Source organism: Salarias fasciatus, chromosome 2, assembly GCF_902148845.1.
Source record: "Salarias fasciatus chromosome 2, fSalaFa1.1, whole genome shotgun sequence".
Lineage (NCBI taxonomy): Eukaryota > Metazoa > Chordata > Actinopteri > Blenniiformes > Blenniidae > Salarias > Salarias fasciatus.
The window spans coordinates 2410677-2430530 of NC_043746.1; the positions used below are offsets into that span (position 1 = coordinate 2410677).

At 52.8% G+C, this 19854-nt stretch overlaps 1 protein-coding gene across 1 annotated transcript; it reads left to right on the top strand.

Annotated features, from left to right (window-relative positions):
- The first annotated feature begins 92 nt into the window (after positions 1 to 92).
- On the top strand, positions 93 to 19550 carry LOC115404275 (proline-rich protein 2-like). Its single transcript, XM_030113549.1, has 5 exons — positions 93 to 104; positions 2913 to 3062; positions 18479 to 18606; positions 18714 to 19232; positions 19457 to 19550. The coding sequence occupies exons 1-5, from the start codon at positions 93 to 95 to the stop codon at positions 19548 to 19550; spliced, it is 903 nt and encodes a 300-aa protein (XP_029969409.1).
- Positions 19551 to 19854: the final 304 nt, after the last annotated feature.

Consider the following 19854-nt stretch of genomic DNA (forward strand, 5'->3'; position numbering starts at 1 on the left):
TGGTGAGTTAGCACTTTGGTGGGTTAGCATGTTGGTGAGTTAGCATGTTGGTGGGTTAGCATGTTGGTGAGTTAGCACTTTGGTGGGTTAGCATGTTGGGGAAGGTGCTGAAGAAGTGATGCCGACATGAATGAATGAGCTCTGCTCTTCTCAGTAACAGTGGAGATGAATGTAAACAGGACTGAAGGGAAACCGCACAACGTCAGGTGTGACTACGTGACATTTGGAAGCGTGACGATCCGATTGTCTGACGAAGAATCTTCTGGTGTGTTCTGCTCCACAGTGACTCCACACACTAGAACATCAGGAGAGGAAGATCTGGTGCGATCTGTCTTCTGTTGTCTTCTAGTGTGTCTCTGAATCGGGCAAGATTGAAAAAATCCTGTAGTGTGAACCAAGCTTTAAAACCAAGAAAAGAAGGGATCCTGCCAGAGTGCTGAGAGAAGCTCATGGAGCTGGGACGCTCCCAGACACCCCTGGACACTCCTAGACACTCCTGGACGCTCCTAGACACTCCTGGATGTTCCTGGTCACTCCTGGATGCTCCTGGATTCTCCTGGGCACTCCTGGATGCTCCTGGACGCTCTTGAATGCTGCCGGATGCTCCTGGATGCTCCCTGATGGTCAGGGACTCTCAAATGCTCCTGAATGCTCCCGAATGCTCCTGGACGTGCCTATAGGCTCCCGGACACTCCTGGATGCTCCCGAACGCTTCCATATGGTCCTGGACGCTTCTGGATGACCCTGGATGCTCCCAGATGTTTCTGGACGCTCCTGGACTCCCCTGTACGCTCCCAGATCCTCCTGGATCCTCCTGGATGCTCCCAGACGCTCCTGGACTCCCGTGTACATTTCTAGATCCTCCTGGATGCTCCTGGACGCTCCTGAACAGTCCTGGATGCCCCTGGACGGTCCTGGATGGTCCTGGATCCTCCTGGACAGTCCTGGATGGTCCTGAACGGTCCTGGATGCCCCTGAACGGTCCTGAATGCCCCTGGACGGTCCTGGATAGTCCTGGATCCTCCTGGATGCTCCTGGGTGCTTCCGGCCAGATGGCCAGATGGAGGAGCATCACTGCGCCGCTCCTCTGCAGTTTGCTTGGTTGTCTGTGAAAGTCTTAATCTTGAGCCCACGGTGGAGGATCTCCCTGCCTGGAGCCGGATCACCTGGGACCCTCAGCCCAAACTGGACTGTGGGCCTGGACTGGTCTTTGTGACTCCAGGGCTCCTTCATTGCGCCTCGTTGATTCCACAGTGAGATGAAGGGGTTGTGAACTTGATGCGGTTTTAGTTTCGGAGGATGAGGAGCAGGCGTTGCTGCTTTGAGCAGAGGAATGCTCTGCCGCTACAGACCATCAGCTGCACCATCAATACCACAGCGTGACCGCTGAGAACTCCTTTGGATTGGTTTTCTTCTTTTGCTTTGAAGTTTAAAGATTTTTTTAAACCCTGACGTTGTACACCAGAGGTGACAAACACATTTTAGTTCAGGGGCCACATTCAGACCACTCCCATCGTCAATAGTGCAATAACAGCCTTTAAACACGTTTCTTGGTCATGGCACAGTGTAAGCTCTGGGTCCTTTTCCATCATTATTATTTATTGTTGTATATTTTCAATCTAAACGTCACTTTAGAACCTGCTGGGGCCAGAGACAGTGAAGTGTTCCTGAAGCGTGTCTTCCCAGACTCGCCCTGACAGCGTGGCGCCGAGGCTAATGCTAGTTAAGCTAGCTGTCATGGCAGCTTCGGCTCGTCTCTGCTGTGTGGGTTCAGGCAGCAGAGCTGCTGCTGCTCTTCTCCACTCATCTGTGGAAACATCCCGAACTGGAGAAGCCGAGTTAAACCGAGATCACAGGAAGCAGGAAGCTTTCATCTCATCTTTGCTGCTTTTCACATTTTAATCTCAATATTTGAAATTCCAGATTCCAAGAAACAGAAATCCCTGGACAGCAGTGATCATCAGCTAATTCTCTCAAAGAGCTTATCGTTAGTGTTTTGGATCTGAGACACGAGCTGAATTGAACTTTTCTCTATAAGAACGATCTCTTGATTTAAAAAACATTTTTTTTAATGGTTTCTATCAGCTGCTGTTGCTCTGCGCCTGTGAGACTTTCCCAATCTGTCTGGAAACCATGATTCCATTATTCTAAATTAGATATAATGAATTCAATAAATAAAGTAAAAAACTACTTTTTTCATTAACCATCAATGGAAATGTGGCCATTTTTGATCAAACAAACAGTAACAGTCATTTCCACTGAACTCAGGGTTCTGCTGGGATCACATGGCCCCTGGTTCTACTCTGGAACAGCCCCAATGCTTAATTTAGCTAAAACAGGAGGCTGATGCCCAAGTTCAGAAGTTTCACGATGATGTGTTTCCATCAAAAGCATCTTCTTAAAGACTCAAGACTCAGGAAAGGTTTTAGAAAGACCGCCGTCACTTTCTGTCCTCCTTGAGCTCTCTTGACACTGGAATCAGATTCCAGCTGCCTGGATTCTTTAGATTATGAGAAAAAGTAAGAGGTTTTTCTACTTTTCCTTCGATGCTATCAGCGTTCAATATCTTGACAGTATTCTTGACAGTATTGATGAACTGACTGTGAGATGTTGACTCGTGTCTGTGGTTGGACAGTTGGACAGTTGGACAGTCTGACACACACTGCAGCCAGGACGAGCTTCTGGAATTCTGTCGGTTTCCTGGATGTTGGCGGGTTTGATCTGCAGACAGCTGGAGCTTCAGGAGCTTCAGGAGCTTCAAAGATGTGCTTCATCGTCGCTTTTTCAGCAGATCATGAATCTTTCACTTATCTGTGAGCACGGCGCTCTGGGACAGCAGGGACGGTTCCTGAACCACACAACCACGGAGAGGTCTCCCTCTGTCTCCATCGGCCCCGGCGCTCTCGTGTCAGCGATCTGCCAACGACTGCAGCGGACTTGAAAAGGCGCAACCTTCCATTAACGGCCGAGTCAGACCGGATCAACCCGATCCGCCTCAGAGGTTCCCCGGCAGCCCGTCGGACCCCGGACCGCCCTGTGGCAGCGCCGCCATCTGCCACACGGTCAGTCAGCCGTTTATACCGCCGCCATCAGATGAGAGCACTGCCAACGAGCAAGGCAGCACGTCTGGGGAAGATTCAGCATCTCGGGACGGAGGCGTCTTCGGCACGTTGATATGAGCGACGTTAGCCAAGCTGCACAGAGCGAAAAGTCGTGTGTGTGTGTGTGTGTGTGTGTGTGTGTGTGTGTGTGTGTGTGTGTGTGTGTGTGTGTGTGTGTGTGTGTGTGTCACAGTTAATGAAGCAGAGCGAGAGAGAGACGTCTGCCTGCTCAGGGTGCAAAGCGTGGGCGGTTACATGTAATCTAAATGTAATTACTTCGTTCACATGTGATCACGGCGCCAGGCTCACATTAATGCTGCGGCTTGATGGGATTATTGATTTGTAGACTCGCGGCGCTGCGTTCACTGCTGCTGCCGTTTCTCTTAGCATTAATAGTTTGTGAATATTTGGCGCCTGCAGTTTAAATCGGTTACAGTGAAGATTAAAGCCGCCTCAGCAATTTCCAGAAACAACAAGGTCAGAGCAGCTCTTTCTCTGCCCTGGGAGGGCGGTCCTCACACCGGCCCCGGACAGGCTGCAGCTGGAACATCTGACCCAATAAGACTCAAGACGTAGCTGGTAAATGGAAGGAGCACGGCGAGAACGGCAGTCTGGGATCAAACTCACTTATTCAGTCCAGAGTTTACACAATTCCACACGAGCAAGAAGAGGAGGAGACGTTCTGCAGAACCAGACTCAGGAGACTTTCTGCTGTGGTGGTTGGAGTCGGAGGAGTGAAAGGCAGAGAATGATGGGATGGAAACGGAGCTCACAGACAGAATCCACTCACTGCAGGCGTGATGGAGGCAGGAGCTCCCATCACAGACTTCCGGTTCCACTCCTGCAGGAAGAGAGAGCGCGAGAGAGAGACAGAATATCTGTGAAAATCTTTTCTGTCTAAAGCACTGATTTGTTTCAGATGTAAAATCCAATGGAGGATTAAGAAAGTCAAATCCTTTTCACCCTCATTGCTGGTAAAACCTCTCGTTTTAACCTTCTGATTGCAAAGAAGAAAGGAATAAAAACAAAAGAAGCAGATGGATCTGTGCAGGTTTTACCCTGAGAATTAGAACTTTCTTTCAGGACTGATGGGTTAGTTTCATCTGGAACTGAATGAAAGCAGAGGATGATCACATTCAGAGGGCCGCAAACTTCCAAACAGGAAGGTTCCTCGTTCAAAACAGGAAGCTGTCAGCGAGAGGAGATCCAGGGCGTTTTTAATTCGGGTTAATTCCTTTATTCTCAATTAGGTCATTCAGAATTATATTCATGACATTCATGTCTCCATTAGAAAAACGAAGGATGAACTCCTCTCTCAGGTCGGGGTCTGTGCAGCGTTCTGATTGGACGGGGCAGCCGTGATGTCGTGACGTCTCCAGGAAGTAAACAGCGTTTCTCTCGTCTTTCTTTCTGGATTAACTTTGACGCTGCAGCTTTGAAAACGTCCTGGTTGTTCCGCCCGTTTCTTTATATCCAACTCTTCTAAAACTGCCGTTAAATAAACCGTCCCCATTCGAGTCGAGCCGCCATCTTGAAATATTGCGTCATCACGGAGGGACACAGCGAGCAGAATGAAGTCGCCTCATTAGCAGATAATTCTGCTTCCAGAGGAGAATCAACCCGCCGGTCTATTGGGATTCAAACTTAATTCTGAATCATGTTTTCAGGCGTTTCCATGGAGATTTCAGAGCAGAACGAGGCTTTATTCAGATTACAGAGGAATAAAAAGTCCCATGTAAACACACGGCTTGTGTTCTCGCTGAGCGCAGAGCTGGGAGTCTCTGAAAGTGGCTTTTTTTCTCCATCAGCATCATTTTTCAAAAACAGGTCTTTTTATTATTATGAAAACAGTAGAACAAGACATTATAACGATGGATAATATCCACTCAGGAACGACCGCTGAGCATGACCGATGGTGCTGCTCAGAGCGCTGCCGTGGAAACGCCACATCGTTCTGAAACACAACGCTTAACACACAATGCATTTTCTCTTGAAACATTTCTTTCCGAGCTTAAATGAAGTTTCTCCTTACTCTGAATACGGATCTTCTTGAGGATACCAGTAATTCACAGTATCACAGAAGAAGAAACTGCGATATGATGGTGAAGTGAATTGATTATGCTGCTTTGTGAATCACAGCCTTGACTTCTGTTTTGACCCGACTCTCTCTGACTGACGGAGTGCTTTCACTGGAAATGTCATCGAAATGGACCTAATGCAGTTATTAGAGGAGGTGCTTCATCCCGCTGTTTGATGTGTGGTTCTGATGGTTCTGTTGGTTCTGATGGTTCTGATGGTTCTGATGGTGCTGCAGCAGCCCCCCCCCCCCCCCCCCCCCTCCGGGTTCTACTGAGGTGCGTCTGGAACTCTTTGTTCTGGGTCAGTCCAGCAGCAGAGCCGAGTGAGCGGCCGATCTCCACAGCGATGGGAGGGCTCGGCTGGTGTGTGTGTGTGTGTGTGTGTGTGTGTGTGTGTGTGTGTGTGTGTGTGTGTGTGTGTGTGTGTGTGTGTGTGTGTGTGTGTGTGTGTGTGGAGGCTTGAATGTCAGAGGTGTGTGAAGCAGTCAGGCAGATTGTGTTTCTCTGCAGTGTCAGGTCTCTGCTCGCCTCGGGCCACACAGCCAGAGAGCGTTCAGAATTCAACTTCAAACTTCCCACATGTCACAAAACTATATGGATCAGATGGTCAGTTACACTCAAACATTTGTTTAAAGCCGACATTGAAAATAACGAGCCGGGGATGAAACGACAGCGGCGGCCAGGCGCCCGGCTTCAGCGCCGGCCGGGAGACTGGAGTCACCGGAGCTCTTACATGCTGCTTTACTCTGATCAAGGTTCAGCTACTTTCCCCGATCAGGCTGCGGCGTTGGATGTCGCAGACGGGGAACCCGGCCGGATCCGGTTCAGGGCTGGATGGGGTCCAGCTAAGTGATGCCACTTGGATTTAGAAAGCCTGGTATTGGGTGTAAGAGGCTGTCTGGTAAGTCGAGCCGGACTGCAGCAGTGTGAGAGTGTGTGTGGAGACCGGTGTTACTGAATGTCGGGACATGAGGAAAGTCACTTCTCTAAAAAGTCGGGACTTACTTCGATAATTCCTAGAACTTGAAAAGACAGGACTATACAGACATTCGTATGGACAGACGAGGAGGATTATTCTGGTGAGTGTGACAGTGTTGGGCCTGCAGCAGGGAGGGCCCCGGCCCGGTCAGAGTTTCCACCGTTTGCTCGTAGGTTCAACAAAAAACAAAAATCAAAAGCGTAGATGGAGTTCCTCCCAGCCTGTCTACGGCCCTGCAAACCCCTGCAGCCTGAAGCTCCCTGGTCTCCTCACCGCCCCCTCCTCACAGCCGAGAGCGACCGTCCTGTTGTCCTTTCAGTGAGACTGCCTGCATGCAAACGGACCTCACAACACCATAAAGGCTGTTTTTACGGCTGACTTTAAAAAGACCTGTTCTTAACCAGAATGACCGCCAGTCGTCTGACGTTTCAGTAACTGCAGCTTCTGTATCGTTACTGATTTTATCAGTTGTTACCAACAGCAGAGACATTCCTGCCAGTTCATCAGGACCACCCTTCAGTTCCTGGTCTCGGACCCCGGATCAGGGAGCTCTGGCTGGAGGCAGAGAGACGTTCGGTTTTCCTTTTGGAAAGGTCTTAATCCCCCATTGTAATCCTCAGTCTGGCCTTCAGCAGCGGGTCCGTCCCTGTTTCTGGATGTGCATGTGATGTGCTGATAGATGTTCACTTTCAACAAAAGGACTTAACGTTGTGGCTGGCCAGCATTTCATTTCACCAGGGCTTTTCTGATTAGGTTTACTTCATTAAATCTTTGCACATCTGGCTGCTGGGCTGCTAACCGGGCGGAGCAGGGGTCACTCCAGCTCCGGTCCTTCAGCTGCCGACGCTTCAGTTCTTTATTCACACAGGATTTCTGTTCGATTCAACTGAAAGAATGAAACAATTCAGTAAATGCTACAGAGGCATTCCTTTTAAAAGCTGAATGATTTCCAATAATGTTCACATTAAGAGAAGGCAGAGCATTCCAGACCGGTGTCCTCCAGCTGAGCTTCCATTAGCAGTCTAGACACTTTCCACACATTTTACAGTGCATGAACAGAAAGGTAAAATACGCCAACTGTCAACGGATCTCGCCAGAACTATCTCACTATTGTTGTCACAGTCAGAAATGACCTTTCATATTCAAAAGCCCGTATTGTCCAGCTTTTCTTACCTTTGCATGGCTTTTAGGGAACCTTTAGACAAGGAGAGTGTCTAAAGATGGAATGACAACCCGCTCTACACGGGAAACACGCAACATTTCAGTTATTTTCTTCTGAAGAGTTTCTGTTTCTGAAGAAAATGGCACTTTAAATCAATCTCGTCAGATCAGAGGTGTCCTCTTCCTGGCAGTCCTGCACACATGTTTAACGTGGAAGCATAAGTCCTGGAGAAAGTTACTGGTTCTCCACCAACGGGAGGCGTGAGGAGAGGAGGTTTCCTCAGGCTCCACTCTTGCGTTCTCGGAAGGATCAGAAGAGCTGGACCGGCTGTGCCAGGAGGATGGTCGAGGGAGGACCAGCCATTCCACCCAGAGAGCACTGCAGACGGCGGCTGGGAGGGGAGGCGTGCAGACGGTGAGGAAGCAGAGCGGCCGGATAGACGGAGCTGAGGGAGAGCAGGAAGATGGAGGCCAAGAACGAGGAGGAAGCAGCAGAGGAGAATCAATACACTTGGTTCAGTCGGCCAATTGGATTTTCTTCTGCACAAAAACAATCCTGTGTGTGTGTGTGTGTGTGTGTGTGTGTGTGTGTGTGTGTTTGTGTGTGTGTGTGTGTGTGTGTGTTTTCTGTCCTACTTGACTGCATATATCCTGGTCATTCTTGGTCAAAGTGATTTTCTCTCAACGTTCTGGTTAAACAGAACAGGGAACACATGGGACTTCTGTGGCACCAAAGGACGGGGAGCGAGACGGGGAGCGAGACGGGGAGAGAGACGGGGAGAGAGACGGGGAGAGAGACGGGGGAGAGACGGGGAGAGAGACGGGGAGCGAGACGGGGAGAGAGACGGGGAGAGAGACGGGGAGAGAGACGGGGAGAGAGACGGGGGAGAGACGGGGAGAGAGACGGGGAGCGAGACGGGGAGCGAGACGGGGAGTGAGACGGGGAGCGAGACGGGGAGAGAGACGGGAGCGAGACGGGGAGCGAGGCGGGGAGAGAGGCGGGGAGAGAGACGGGGAGAGAGACGGGGAGCGAGACGGGGAGCGAGACGGGGAGAGAGACGGGGGAGAGACGGGGAGAGAGACGGGGAGTGAGACGGGGAGAGAGACGGGGGAGAGACGGGGAGAGAGACGGGGAGCGAGACGGGGAGAGAGGCGGGGGAGAGACGGGGAGAGAGACGGGGAGAGAGACGGGGAGAGAGACGGGGAGCGAGACGGGGAGCGAGACGGGGAGAGAGACGGGGAGAGAGACGGGGAGAGAGACGGGGAGCGAGACGGGGAGAGAGGCGGGAGAGAGATGGGGAGAGAGACGGGGAGAGAGACGGGAGCGAGACGGGGAGAGAGGCGGGGAGAGAGACGGGGAGAGAGACTGGGGAGAGACGGGGAGAGAGACGGGGAGAGAGACGGGTAGCGAGACAGGGGAGAGACGGGGAGAGAGACGGGGAGAGAGACGGGAGCGAGACAGGGGAGAGACGGGGAGAGAGACGGGGAGCGAGACGGGGAGCGAGACGGGGAGAGAGGCGGGAGAGAGATGGGGAGAGAGACGGGGAGAGAGACGGGAGCGAGACGGGGAGAGAGGCGGGGAGAGAGACGGGGAGAGAGACTGGGGAGAGACGGGGAGAGAGACGGGGAGAGAGACGGGGAGAGACGGGGCTGTAAGTTTGTAGAAACCGGAGTCCGCCCTCAGGCCTGCTGGGTCATTTAGAGTTAATTTGCTTCAAACGCAGATCAATGCAGATCCACACTCCGGCTGGCTGAGCGGTGGTCTGAACAGCCATACATCACCCAGGAGCTGGGAGGCACAGCTGACCTTTCCACATTTAAAATGCACCAAAACTTCCTCCTCATCTTTGAACTTAATTAAATACATTTTCCTTGAGAGAAACGCCAAAGTGCTGCTGCTGCCCTCGCCATCCGACGCAGTCTGTTTCCATTTCCACTGACGTAGCGTCGTCATGTGATTGGACACACCGTTCAACCTGTCCTCAGGTGAAATGCCAGCATGCAGACCAACCACAAACTGGAGCAGGAAAGTCTGGTTGGGGTTGATGGCTGGATCAGCCACTAGAGAGACCAGGTCTGACTCAGACCTGCAAAACAAAACTCAACATTAATTCACACGTGATGGGAACTTCAGCCATCAAGCCATCTTCTGGCCTTGACACAATGCTACTCGTCCCTCTGTCCTCCTGGAACGCTGCAGATTTCTCCATGAAAGGAGAAAACCTGCTTTCTCATCTCCGATTTGACACAATATGCAGGTGAAGACAAACGGCTGCAGACACACCAGTGTATCTGTGATCTATTCAACATGTCTGGATCACAGGTGTGTCCTGTACGGCGTTACTGGAGCCACTCAGCAGCTCCCTGGGTTCGTGGATCTGGAATCTCGGGGTTTGATCCCCCACTTTAGAAAATAATCCTCACTTTCGCTGCGACCGAGGTGAATGGGTTGGTGGACTGCTCGGCTCGGTCGTCAAGTTGCAGGTTCCTTTACACATGTCCAGGTGTCCTTGAGCAAACACCGAAGCCCCAGACTGCCCCCAGCCTCTGGATGCAGTCCCTGGCGTGGCGGCTGGCTGTCTTCATTTGGGTCAGTGGTAGTAGAGGGGTTAGAGAGGCACCATGGAGGGTCCTTGAAGACCCTTCACCCCCATCAGCTTCCTGGAGTGCCGCCAGAATAAGATCAGTAAATATGGAAAGAGGGAATTAGTTAAAATAGTCAAATCCAGACTGAATTGAAAAAGAGCCATTGTACATGAGGTAAAGTGAAACAAGCACACTCCTCAGCTCAGTTTGTTTCTGATTTTCTGTCTCTCAACATCCAGCGCGTTCAGTCAGCTGTTCTGAGGAGGACTACTGTAGTTTTCAGGTATGTGTGTAAGTCACAGTTTGACTTTCTTGTGTGTCTTGTTGCAAACTCTTCTCTGAGTTTTAGCGAAAGCCATCATCAAATCTGTTTTTGATGTCAGAGAAGTACAGCATTTAGCTGAATAAAGTGACTATAGGTCGTGCCAAATGATCAGGTAGGACCAAAGGTTTGCTTCTAAAAAAAGGTCCTCATGAAGAAGTGGAAGGCCGCAGACGGGCCAGCTCTGAGCCACAGCTACTCCCTTCAATGCACTGAAGACACTTCGATGGTGCCTTGAGCCCTTAAGATCCTCCACATTGATCAGCGATGGACTGGGATCCATCGGTGGTGTGGAAGCAGAGAGGTTAGCCTGACCCCTCCCCCTCTTCCTCACCCTGACGGATCCCGATGGGGGACGACCGGGCGGCTCTCGTCCGCCTGCCGCCCTCTCCAGAGGCCTCCTGACCTGCTCTCCATGGCTGGAGCCCTGGAGGTCTTTGGCATTCAGCCACATGGCCTCACGGCGGGGGGATCAGGAAACGAGCAAGAGGCCTTTTCCATCAGGACTGCATCTTCCTCATCTCACAGTCCTACGAAGGAGACTGGACCGTGTGCTGGATGCAGGGCACTTCTGGTTAAAAAAAAAAAGACATTGAGGCGTCTGCTGTTCAATGTTTGTCTGTGAAGCTTCAGAGATGAAAATTATTGTACAATAAGAAACACATTTTCAAACTCATAACGATCTCATCACAGTAGAACGACTGAGAGACATGAGCAGACGTGATCCCTCCTACACACCTCCAGCAGCCGAGCCACGCCGCTGCCTGAGATCAGTCCATGCTTATCTCATCGCTGAGCTCCGTGCAGACAATAAGTGGATGGAGGGATAAATTTGGATTCAGTGGAGAGGTTTAATGCACGGCTCCCATCACAGGATATCGTCTTTCCACTCAGAGTCTCCTCTGGCGGGATGCAGGCCTCCTGGGAGGCCCTGGCTGCTATCACTCACCGACTCTTTCATTCCCCGGCCAAGTTGCTTTTGTTCACACAAAATATTTTTCCTGACCCGCATCGATTTTCTTCTGGCTGTAACTTCTACAATTGCATTTTCTTTTTTCAAGCCTCTACATTATAGCAGTTTTTTTTTTTTTTTGTTTGTTTTTTAAATCCAATCCATGCACATGCATTTGCCCCACAGCTTTCACAGTTCCTTCACATCGAGTTCAGGACGGAACATCGAGGCAAAAGTTGGAAAAAGCAGAAACTAAATATACTTTCTTGAGCCAAGGAACTATATTTGTGCAAACTGAAACAAGTGAAGCAAGGCCACAGGTTATGATCAATATACAGGTAAGAACTGATGCTGGAAAACCTCCCATAAATACATATTTAGTACAATAAATCCTAAAAGTAACTGATCAGAACGGAAAATTAGAACAGTTCACGGGCGATAATCGATGTTACATGTTTAGAGCAAGCGGCTGGCCGTCAAACCACCGAGCAAACTATGAAAACAGATCTATCTTCTCTGTGACATTCAAACAGATTCCACAAAAGTAGCAGACAGAGACCTGAGCTGAGGTATGGGTGAAGCTGCCATGCGCGCTAGCTAACTAGCATTAGCCGGAAAGCCATGCTGCCAGCGGGAGTGACGGGAGAAAATGTCCTCCTGTCAGGACTCAGGATTCCAGACGCCGCTGTCGGTGCTGCAGGAGCTCAGCAAACTGGACTAAACCACGCCTCAAGCTGACCCAAATCACCAAGATCACTGAAGACAACAAAGACGAGCCACACAGAAGACGCCAAATACAGAGCCCCGCCGCACAGGCACAGATGAAACCCATCAGGGCAGGAAACGGCCGAGGACGACCATCTGGGATGAGGTCAGGCATGTACCTGATATCTGAGCTCAGTGGCTGGTTTCTAACTTTCTCTACTTCCTGTTTCTCACTCCCCTGGCACCAGGGGCTCCAGGAAGTAAGAAGAAATGTCTCACAATAACTAAATCTTGAGGTAAAAATGGTAAAAAAATGGTAAAAAATAAAATCTAAACGGGACAATGGCCCAGTTTACATGGGTGTTTTTTTCACTCGGATTGTAAACAATCGTAATAAACGGAGTGTATTCATGAAGTGATCCACGATGAATCCTTGTTTACAAGGACTCTTGGTGAAGCGGATTATACAGCGTCCTGTGACATGCGCACAAAGTCTCACGAGGAACTTGCAGGTCTTTAGCTCCGCAGCAGCAGTCCTCAGCGCCGAGCAGAGAGTTTTTATCTGCTAATATCTGCTCAAATAATGTCCCAAAAGTCCATGATACGCTGCTGGAGGAGCGGCTGCTCCCCTGGCTGCAGCACCGCTGCGCCGAGCGCCACGTCTCGGTGTGAGCTCTGCTCCGCATGTCGATGTTTCGAATTAACTGGTGCCCGTGTTAACTGGTGACCAATACATGATTGAAAAATGTAGTCGTTCTTGCGAATGTCGGTTATCGAGAGTTACAGTGAGTGTGTACGTTTAAAGTCATTTGTGAGTCTTACTTTAACAACTGCTGTAATCAGCCTGTGTTTACACAGACCTCCGCCGTCATTCGTTAACACGGGAACCAGTTAATCCATAACACCAGCCGGCGATCGCTTGTATTCTGCTATAGAGCTCTTTATACAACTCGCTATTGCGCGATTTGGTTCCATCTCGCCTCTCCAATGTTTTTTCTGTCGGGGTTTTTTACTAAAAAAGTGTTTTTCAACCACCTCTGCTGGTTTTTTGACTGTGCTGCTTCCTGTTTACTGGCACGTCACACACGTCACTACATGCATGCGCAGAACAAACACTCCCCCAGTACAATCCGCTCCGCTGTCAGACTCGTTTATAAGGGACACGGAGCGGATTGTCGATCGGCGTAGACCACCTCCTACAATCGGCTCCAAAATACAATCCGTTCCGAGTGAAGCGGATCCACTCGGTGTTTACATGACACATTTTACAATCCGCTCCACGTACAATCTGCTCATACGTGGTCCATGTAAACGTGCCCAATGACCACATGTAACCCACGCTAATTCAAACGTGTGCGTGTCGGACTTTCACTGGTTCAAAAAGCATTTGTATCAAAAGTGAAAGTGAAGAAAAGCCAAAGAAAACCATAACTGTTGCTGGTAAAGCAGTGACATCTGAGTTGAATTGAGTGATTGTACCGAGTGTCCCCTGGTTCTGACTGAAGGCTGCAGCAGACGACACAACACGCTAAAATCAAACTTCTCTTTCAGTGTGAGACCTTATCTGTTTTGGTGCGTATAAAAAGATGGAATGAGTTTTAATCATTGTCAGAACATACGATGAGGAAAAAAAATTCCCAAATTAAGAGTCATGGGATGTTGTTTCTTCTTCTTTCCTCTAAAACGTCACATCATGACTGCTGTCACCCAAATTCACATGAACTGAAATAATTTCACAGATTCACCTCTCGGGCCGGACATTTTCAGCAGTTCTCCCTCAATATCACCACACCGAAGGTATTTGATAGGATTTTCCTCTGAACCGTGCTACATGCTACATGCTACATGCTACATGCTACATGCCTAGCAGTTTCAGGACTCACACTCCAGTGATGCTACATGCTACATGCTACATGCTAAACATAACTGAAGTCTGACTGATGCAGGACTGAACTTGCTATGTGCTGCAAAGTAGAAAATCACGTTTTGTACAAACAGTCGTAATTGTGCTGGTATTTGAGAGGAAGCTGTATTGTGACTTGCTGTTGGTAGAGAGATAAAGATTAACAACTTGCACCAGTCCTTTAAGAAAGTGTCATCAGTGAATCCCTTCTCCGCTTGAAAGCAATAAATCTGCGGACTGAGACCACTGCAAGCGGTTTGGGGATTTGATAAGTTGCAGGAATGTTTTCACAAAGGCTGGTAAAGCCTCGTCTGACGTTGTTCAGGTAAATCAAGCTGCTGCTGAAACACCAGAAGTAAGTCAAAGTGTCAGAAGTCAATATTCTCTAAGAGGCCAGTGCGTGGCTTTCAACAATTCTTTTTACAAACTAGATCAGCTGTAGCCAAAGCACGATCAGATCAATACATCAAGCTTTGCTCGCTGGAGACAGAAAGGCAGAAAGGCAGCTCCATCATAGACATAAAGCCCTGCTGCCTCCGATAAGCTCAGGTCCTGTCAGGACGTCTCTGAGGGAGGGGACGGTTCTCCAGAGCTTCTCAGGGGGGAAATAAAGCCGAGCGCCTCAGGTGAGCAAAGACACACGAGCAGAACAAGAGTTACTGATAAAACACCGCTGACAGTTTCTAAACATGGCAGAAAGTTCTGAGTGCAAACCTGAATAATGTGAACATCTGTGCTTGTTCACCAAGATCTTTTGACTGTCGGTGGTTCAGAAGCCACAAAATGACAAATCGCTTCCATTAGCCTGAAACACGGCCGGACCGTGAGAGTGTGGCTGAAGTTCATCATCTGGGAGCTCTGAGCAAGGCTGTGGGATCAGGGACCGAAGGTTTAGGATCCATGGATCTGCTGTATCTATCAGGATGGACGTTTTCTCTCAGCGAGATCTGGGAACCGGAGAAGGGTTTGAGTTAACATGGTGGTGTGTCGTTAGCATGCTGCTGGTGGTTAGCATGCTGCCGGTGGTTAGCATGCTGCCGGTGGTTAGCATGCTGCTGGTGGTTAGCATGCTGCCGGTGGTTAGCATGCTGCCGGTGGTTAGCATGCTGCCGGTGGTTAGCATGTCATGAAACCACACATTCACAGAACAACACTGTCCAAAGCAGGAGACGTCCTCCTGACTGCAGTACATCCTGGTACAATGTGTTCACACACACACACACACACACACACACACACACACACACACACACACCGTGATCAGAGCGCCACTGGCCGGTCTCCGGCTGGTCCACAGGTTTCACTGTCCTGCTGGATAAACTGCTGAAATGCACACGGTGGTTTAAAAATCAGCAGTTTGAGCAGCAGCTGACGTTTCAGAGCATCGCGTGCGACACACACCCTCTCTGTCCAGCGGCTCTGAGGGGATCTGAAGGGAGGTGGGCAGGTGTGCCAGACCGCAACGAGTTCTGAAGGAGGGGATGCTAACAGGAGAACACGGCTTTGATTCACCACGCCACATTGTGACATTTGAAGAGGAGGTGCAGGTGAGGGGGTGAGGCTCACCATCCCCCACATGAGCACATGATTTCAGGATATCCAACATCTGCTGCAGCACTCCGACGTACTGACGACTCCCTGGTCTCTGATTTAATCTGGCGCTGCATGAAAAACAGTCACATGACTGCGAGCACGCCGCTCCCGGAGCACGCCGCTCCCGGAGCACGCCGTGCTCCCTCATCTCTGATGTAAGGTCACCCATGACGATGAGACTGGCGTTTAAAAGGCAGGCGGTTCCACATGAGCAGACGGAGGAGGCGGTGGGAAGTAGAGCCTGCTTCACTCAACTTCCTGTGAAACAATGAACGGCACAGCATGGGACACCCCCAGTCTGCTGCCGGGCAAACCACTGCTCCACCGTGGAGGAAGAGGAGGAGGAGGAGGAGGAGGAGGGGGAGGAGGAGGAGGAGGAGGAGGGGGGGGAGGAGGAGGAGGAGAGGAGGAGAGGCGGAGGGGGGGGAGGAGGAGGAGGAGAGGAGGAGAGGAGGAGGGGGGGGGGGGAGAGGGGGGAGGAGGAGGAGGAGGAGGAGGAGGAGGAAGAGGAGGAGGGGGAGGAGGAGGAGGAGGAGGAGAGGAGGAGGAGGAGGAGGAGGGGGGAGGAGGAGGAGGAGGAGGGGGAGGAGAGGAGGAGGAGGGAGGAGAAGAGGAGGAGGAGGGGGGAGGAGGAGGAGGAGAGGAGGAGGAGGGGGGGAGGAGGAGGAGGAGAGGAGGAGGGGGGGAGGAGGAGGAGGAGGGGGGGGAGGAGGAGGAGGGGAGGAGGAGGAGAGGAGGAGGGGGGGAGGGAGGGGGAGGAGGAGGAGGAGGAGGAGAGGAGGAGGAGGAGGGGGAGGAGGAGGAGAGGAGGAGGAGGGGGGGAGGGGGGAGGGAGGGGGAGGAGGAGAGGAGGAGGAGGGGGGGAGGAGGAGGAGGAGAGGAGGAGGAGGGGGGGAGGAGGAGGAAGAGGAGGAGGAGGGGGAGGAGGAGGAGAGGAGGAGGGGGGGAGGGAGGGGAAGGAGGAGGAGGAGAGGAGGAAGAGGAGGAGGAGGAGGAAGAGGAGGAGGAGGGGGGGGGGAGGAGGAGGAGAGGAGGAGGGGGGGAGGAGGAGGAGGAGGAGGAGGAGGAAGAGGAGGAGGGGGAGGAGGAGGAGGAGGAGGGGGGGGGGGACTGCGGCGTTCAGCCTGGTCTCCACTCAGCTCCGTCTTCAGTCCGTCTCGCCGTCTCTCCGTCTCATTTCCCTCTGACAAGCCAGCGTCTTCCCGGACGTGTCCATGTCTTCTGGAGTGTGTGAAGTGACTCGGCTGCAGGCTGCAGACCAGAGGAGCCTCACACACACTTTCACCGCTCAGCTGAACTCTGTCTGGATCCTGTCGTAGAATCTCTCCTTTCAATTTCCTCCCTAATCAGCTGCTTCCACGCTGCAGGAGAGCACTGTCTGTCCGTCCACACACCTCTTCTGAGTTTTATGCAACTTTGTGGATAAAAAAAAAAAAATCACAGTAATCATAAATATGAAAAATATTTGCAAATATGTAAAAAAAATTGTGATAGACGAATATTGTAATAATCACAACAGCCCCACTCCCAGTTCAGCTGTGGTTCTACACGTCGCAGAGCTTCCCTGCAGTCAGCTGCGTCAGAGCAGTGGACTCACCTGGTGGACAGCGTCCAGCTCTGCTGCAGTCATCTGCGTCAGAGCAGTGGACTCACCTGGTGGACAGCGTCCAGCTCTGCAGCGACAGGCTCACTGAAGCTCAGGAAGTTATGGGTGGAGAAAGTCTTACTTTATCTTTGTTTTGTCCCCCACACAGTTTTACAAAAACACCTTTATCTGGATTTTCTGAAGAAGATAAAACAGCAACAAAGACTAAGGAGGGAAATTTCCCTGAAACAGCGAGACGCAGGAGACGAACAACAACTTCAAGCAGAGAGAAGGATCAGTCACAACACATCTCTGCTAAGTTACAGAAAACAATTCAAACAATAGCTGAAACAATCTGATTCACTTTCACTTCTGTCCGTACAAACACAACAGAGAAGCTTTCAGCACGAGCAGAGGAGAGGAACCCTTTCTTTAAAAGAAGAACCCTGCAGAACCAGACCCAGAGGAGACTTCCTGTAGAACCAGACCCAGAGGAGACTTCCTGTAGAACCAGACCCAGAGGAGACTTCCTGCAGAACCAGACCCAGAGGAGACTTCCTGTAGAACCAGACCCAGAGGAGACTTCCTGTAGAACCAGACCCAGAGGGGACTTCCTGTAGAACCAGACCCAGAGGGGACTTCCTGTAGAACCAGACCCAGAGGAGCCTTCCTGTAGAACCAGTTGAGGTTTGGTAACAAATGGGGAGAAATTCTGAAACGTCGTTCTAAGACATAAATGCATCCTAACCTGTGCTGTTCTCTGAACACAAGTATGAATGGAACACCTCAGGTTTTGCTCCCGTTCCTCATGAGCTGAACTCAGCGATATTTGAGACAAAACATTTCAGATCTTTGAGTGTAAACAGAGTGCAGATGTTTGACAGTGAAGACGATCGTCCCTCCGATCGTCCCTCCGATCGTCCCTCTGCCTCCCCAGCCAGCAGCAGGACTGCACAGGGAGCCTCGGCCTGGTCTTCTTGTGCCTCCAGCCAGATTTGACGTGGTGAGAGAGGCTAAAGAGCATCGCCGGGCCTCTCCAGACCCCGTCAGGTCTAGGCCACCAGCGCCGGCCTCTCCAGACCCCGTCAGGTCTGAGCCACCAGCGCCGGCCTCTCCAGACCCCGTCAGGTCTGAGCCACCAGCGCCGGCCTCTCCAGACCCCGTCAGGTCTGAGCCACCAGCGCCAGCCTCTCCAGATCCCGTCAGGGCGGAGCCACCAGCGCCGGGCCTCTCCGGGGCCCGTCAGGTCTGAGCCACCAGCGCCGGGCCTCTCCGGGGCCCGTCAGGTCTGAGCCACGAGCGCCGGCCTCTCCAGACCCCGTCAGGTCTGAGCCACCAGCGCCGGGCCTCTCCGGGGCCCGTCAGGTCTGAGCCACCAGCGCCGGCCTCTCCAGACCCCGTCAGGGCGGAGCCACCAGCGCCGGGCCTCTCCGGGGCCCGTCAGGTCTAGGCCACCAGCGCCGGGCCTCTCCAGACCCCGTCAGGTCTGAGCCACGAGCGCCGGCCTCTCCAGACCCCGTCAGGTCTGAGCCACGAGCGCCGGCCTCTCCAGACCCCGTCAGGTCTGAGCCACCAGCGCCGGCCTCTCCAGACCCCGTCAGGGCGGAGCCGCCAGCGCCGGGCCTCTCCAGACCCCGTCAGGTCTGAGCCACCAGCGCCGGCCTCTCCAGACCCTGTCAGGTCTGAGCCACGAGCGCCGGCCTCTCCAGACCCCGTCAGGTCTGAGCCACCAGCGCCGGCCTCTCCAGACCCCGTCAGGGCGGAGCCGCCAGCGCCGGGCCTCTCCAGACCCCGTCAGGTCTGAGCCACCAGCGCCGGCCTCTCCAGACCCCGTCAGGTCTGAGCCACCAGCGCCAGCCTCTCCAGACCCCGTCAGGTCTAGGCCACCAGCGCCGGCCTCTCCAGACCCCGTCAGGTCTGAGCCACCAGCGCCGGCCTCTCCAGACCCCGTCAGGTCTGAGGCACCAGCGCCGGCCTCTCCAGACCCCGTCAGGGCGGAGCCGCCAGCGCCGGCCTCTCCAGACCCCGTCAGGTCTGAGCCACCAGCGCCAGCCTCTCCAGACCCCGTCAGGTCTGAGCCACCAGCGCCGGCCTCTCCAGACCCCGTCAGGTCTGAGCCACCAGCGCCAGCCTCTCCAGACCCCGTCAGGTCTGAGCCACGAGCGCCGGCCTCTCCAGACCCCGTCAGGTCTGAGCCACCAGCGCCGGCCTCTCCAGACCCCGTCAGGGCGGAGCCGCCAGCGCCGGGCCTCTCCAGACCCCGTCAGGTCTGAGCCACCAGCGCCGGCCTCTCCAGACCCCGTCAGGTCTGAGCCACCAGCGCCGGCCTCTCCAGACCCCGTCAGATCTGAGCCACCAGCGCCAGCCTCTCCAGGCCCCGTCAGGTCTAGGCCACCAGCGCCGGCCTCTCCAGACCCCGTCAGGTCTGAGCCACCAGCGCCGGCCTCTCCAGACCCCGTCAGGTCTGAGGCACCAGCGCCGGCCTCTCCAGACCCCGTCAGGGCGGAGCCACCAGCGCCGGCCTCTCCAGACCCCGTCAGGGCGGAGCCGCCAGCGCCGGCCTCTCCAGACCCCGTCAGGTCTGAGCCACCAGCGCCAGCCTCTCCAGACCCCGTCAGGTCTGAGCCACCAGCGCCGGCCTCTCCAGACCCCGTCAGGTCTGAGCCACCAGCGCCGCGGCTCAGGACTGCTGGGGGAATCGGCTCAGCTTCCTGGAAGGGAGCCAGCTGGACCTGGTTCCAGGGGAGAGGGGGCGGGAAGGTAAAACGTTTGGTTTCAGGCAGGAGGTGTTAGCATAAAAGACCAATCTTAGCTTAATACGATTTGATTCCACTGTGAACCGTGGAAAGCCTCTCCAGTGGAATTACTGGAAAAAAGGAGAGAAGCAAA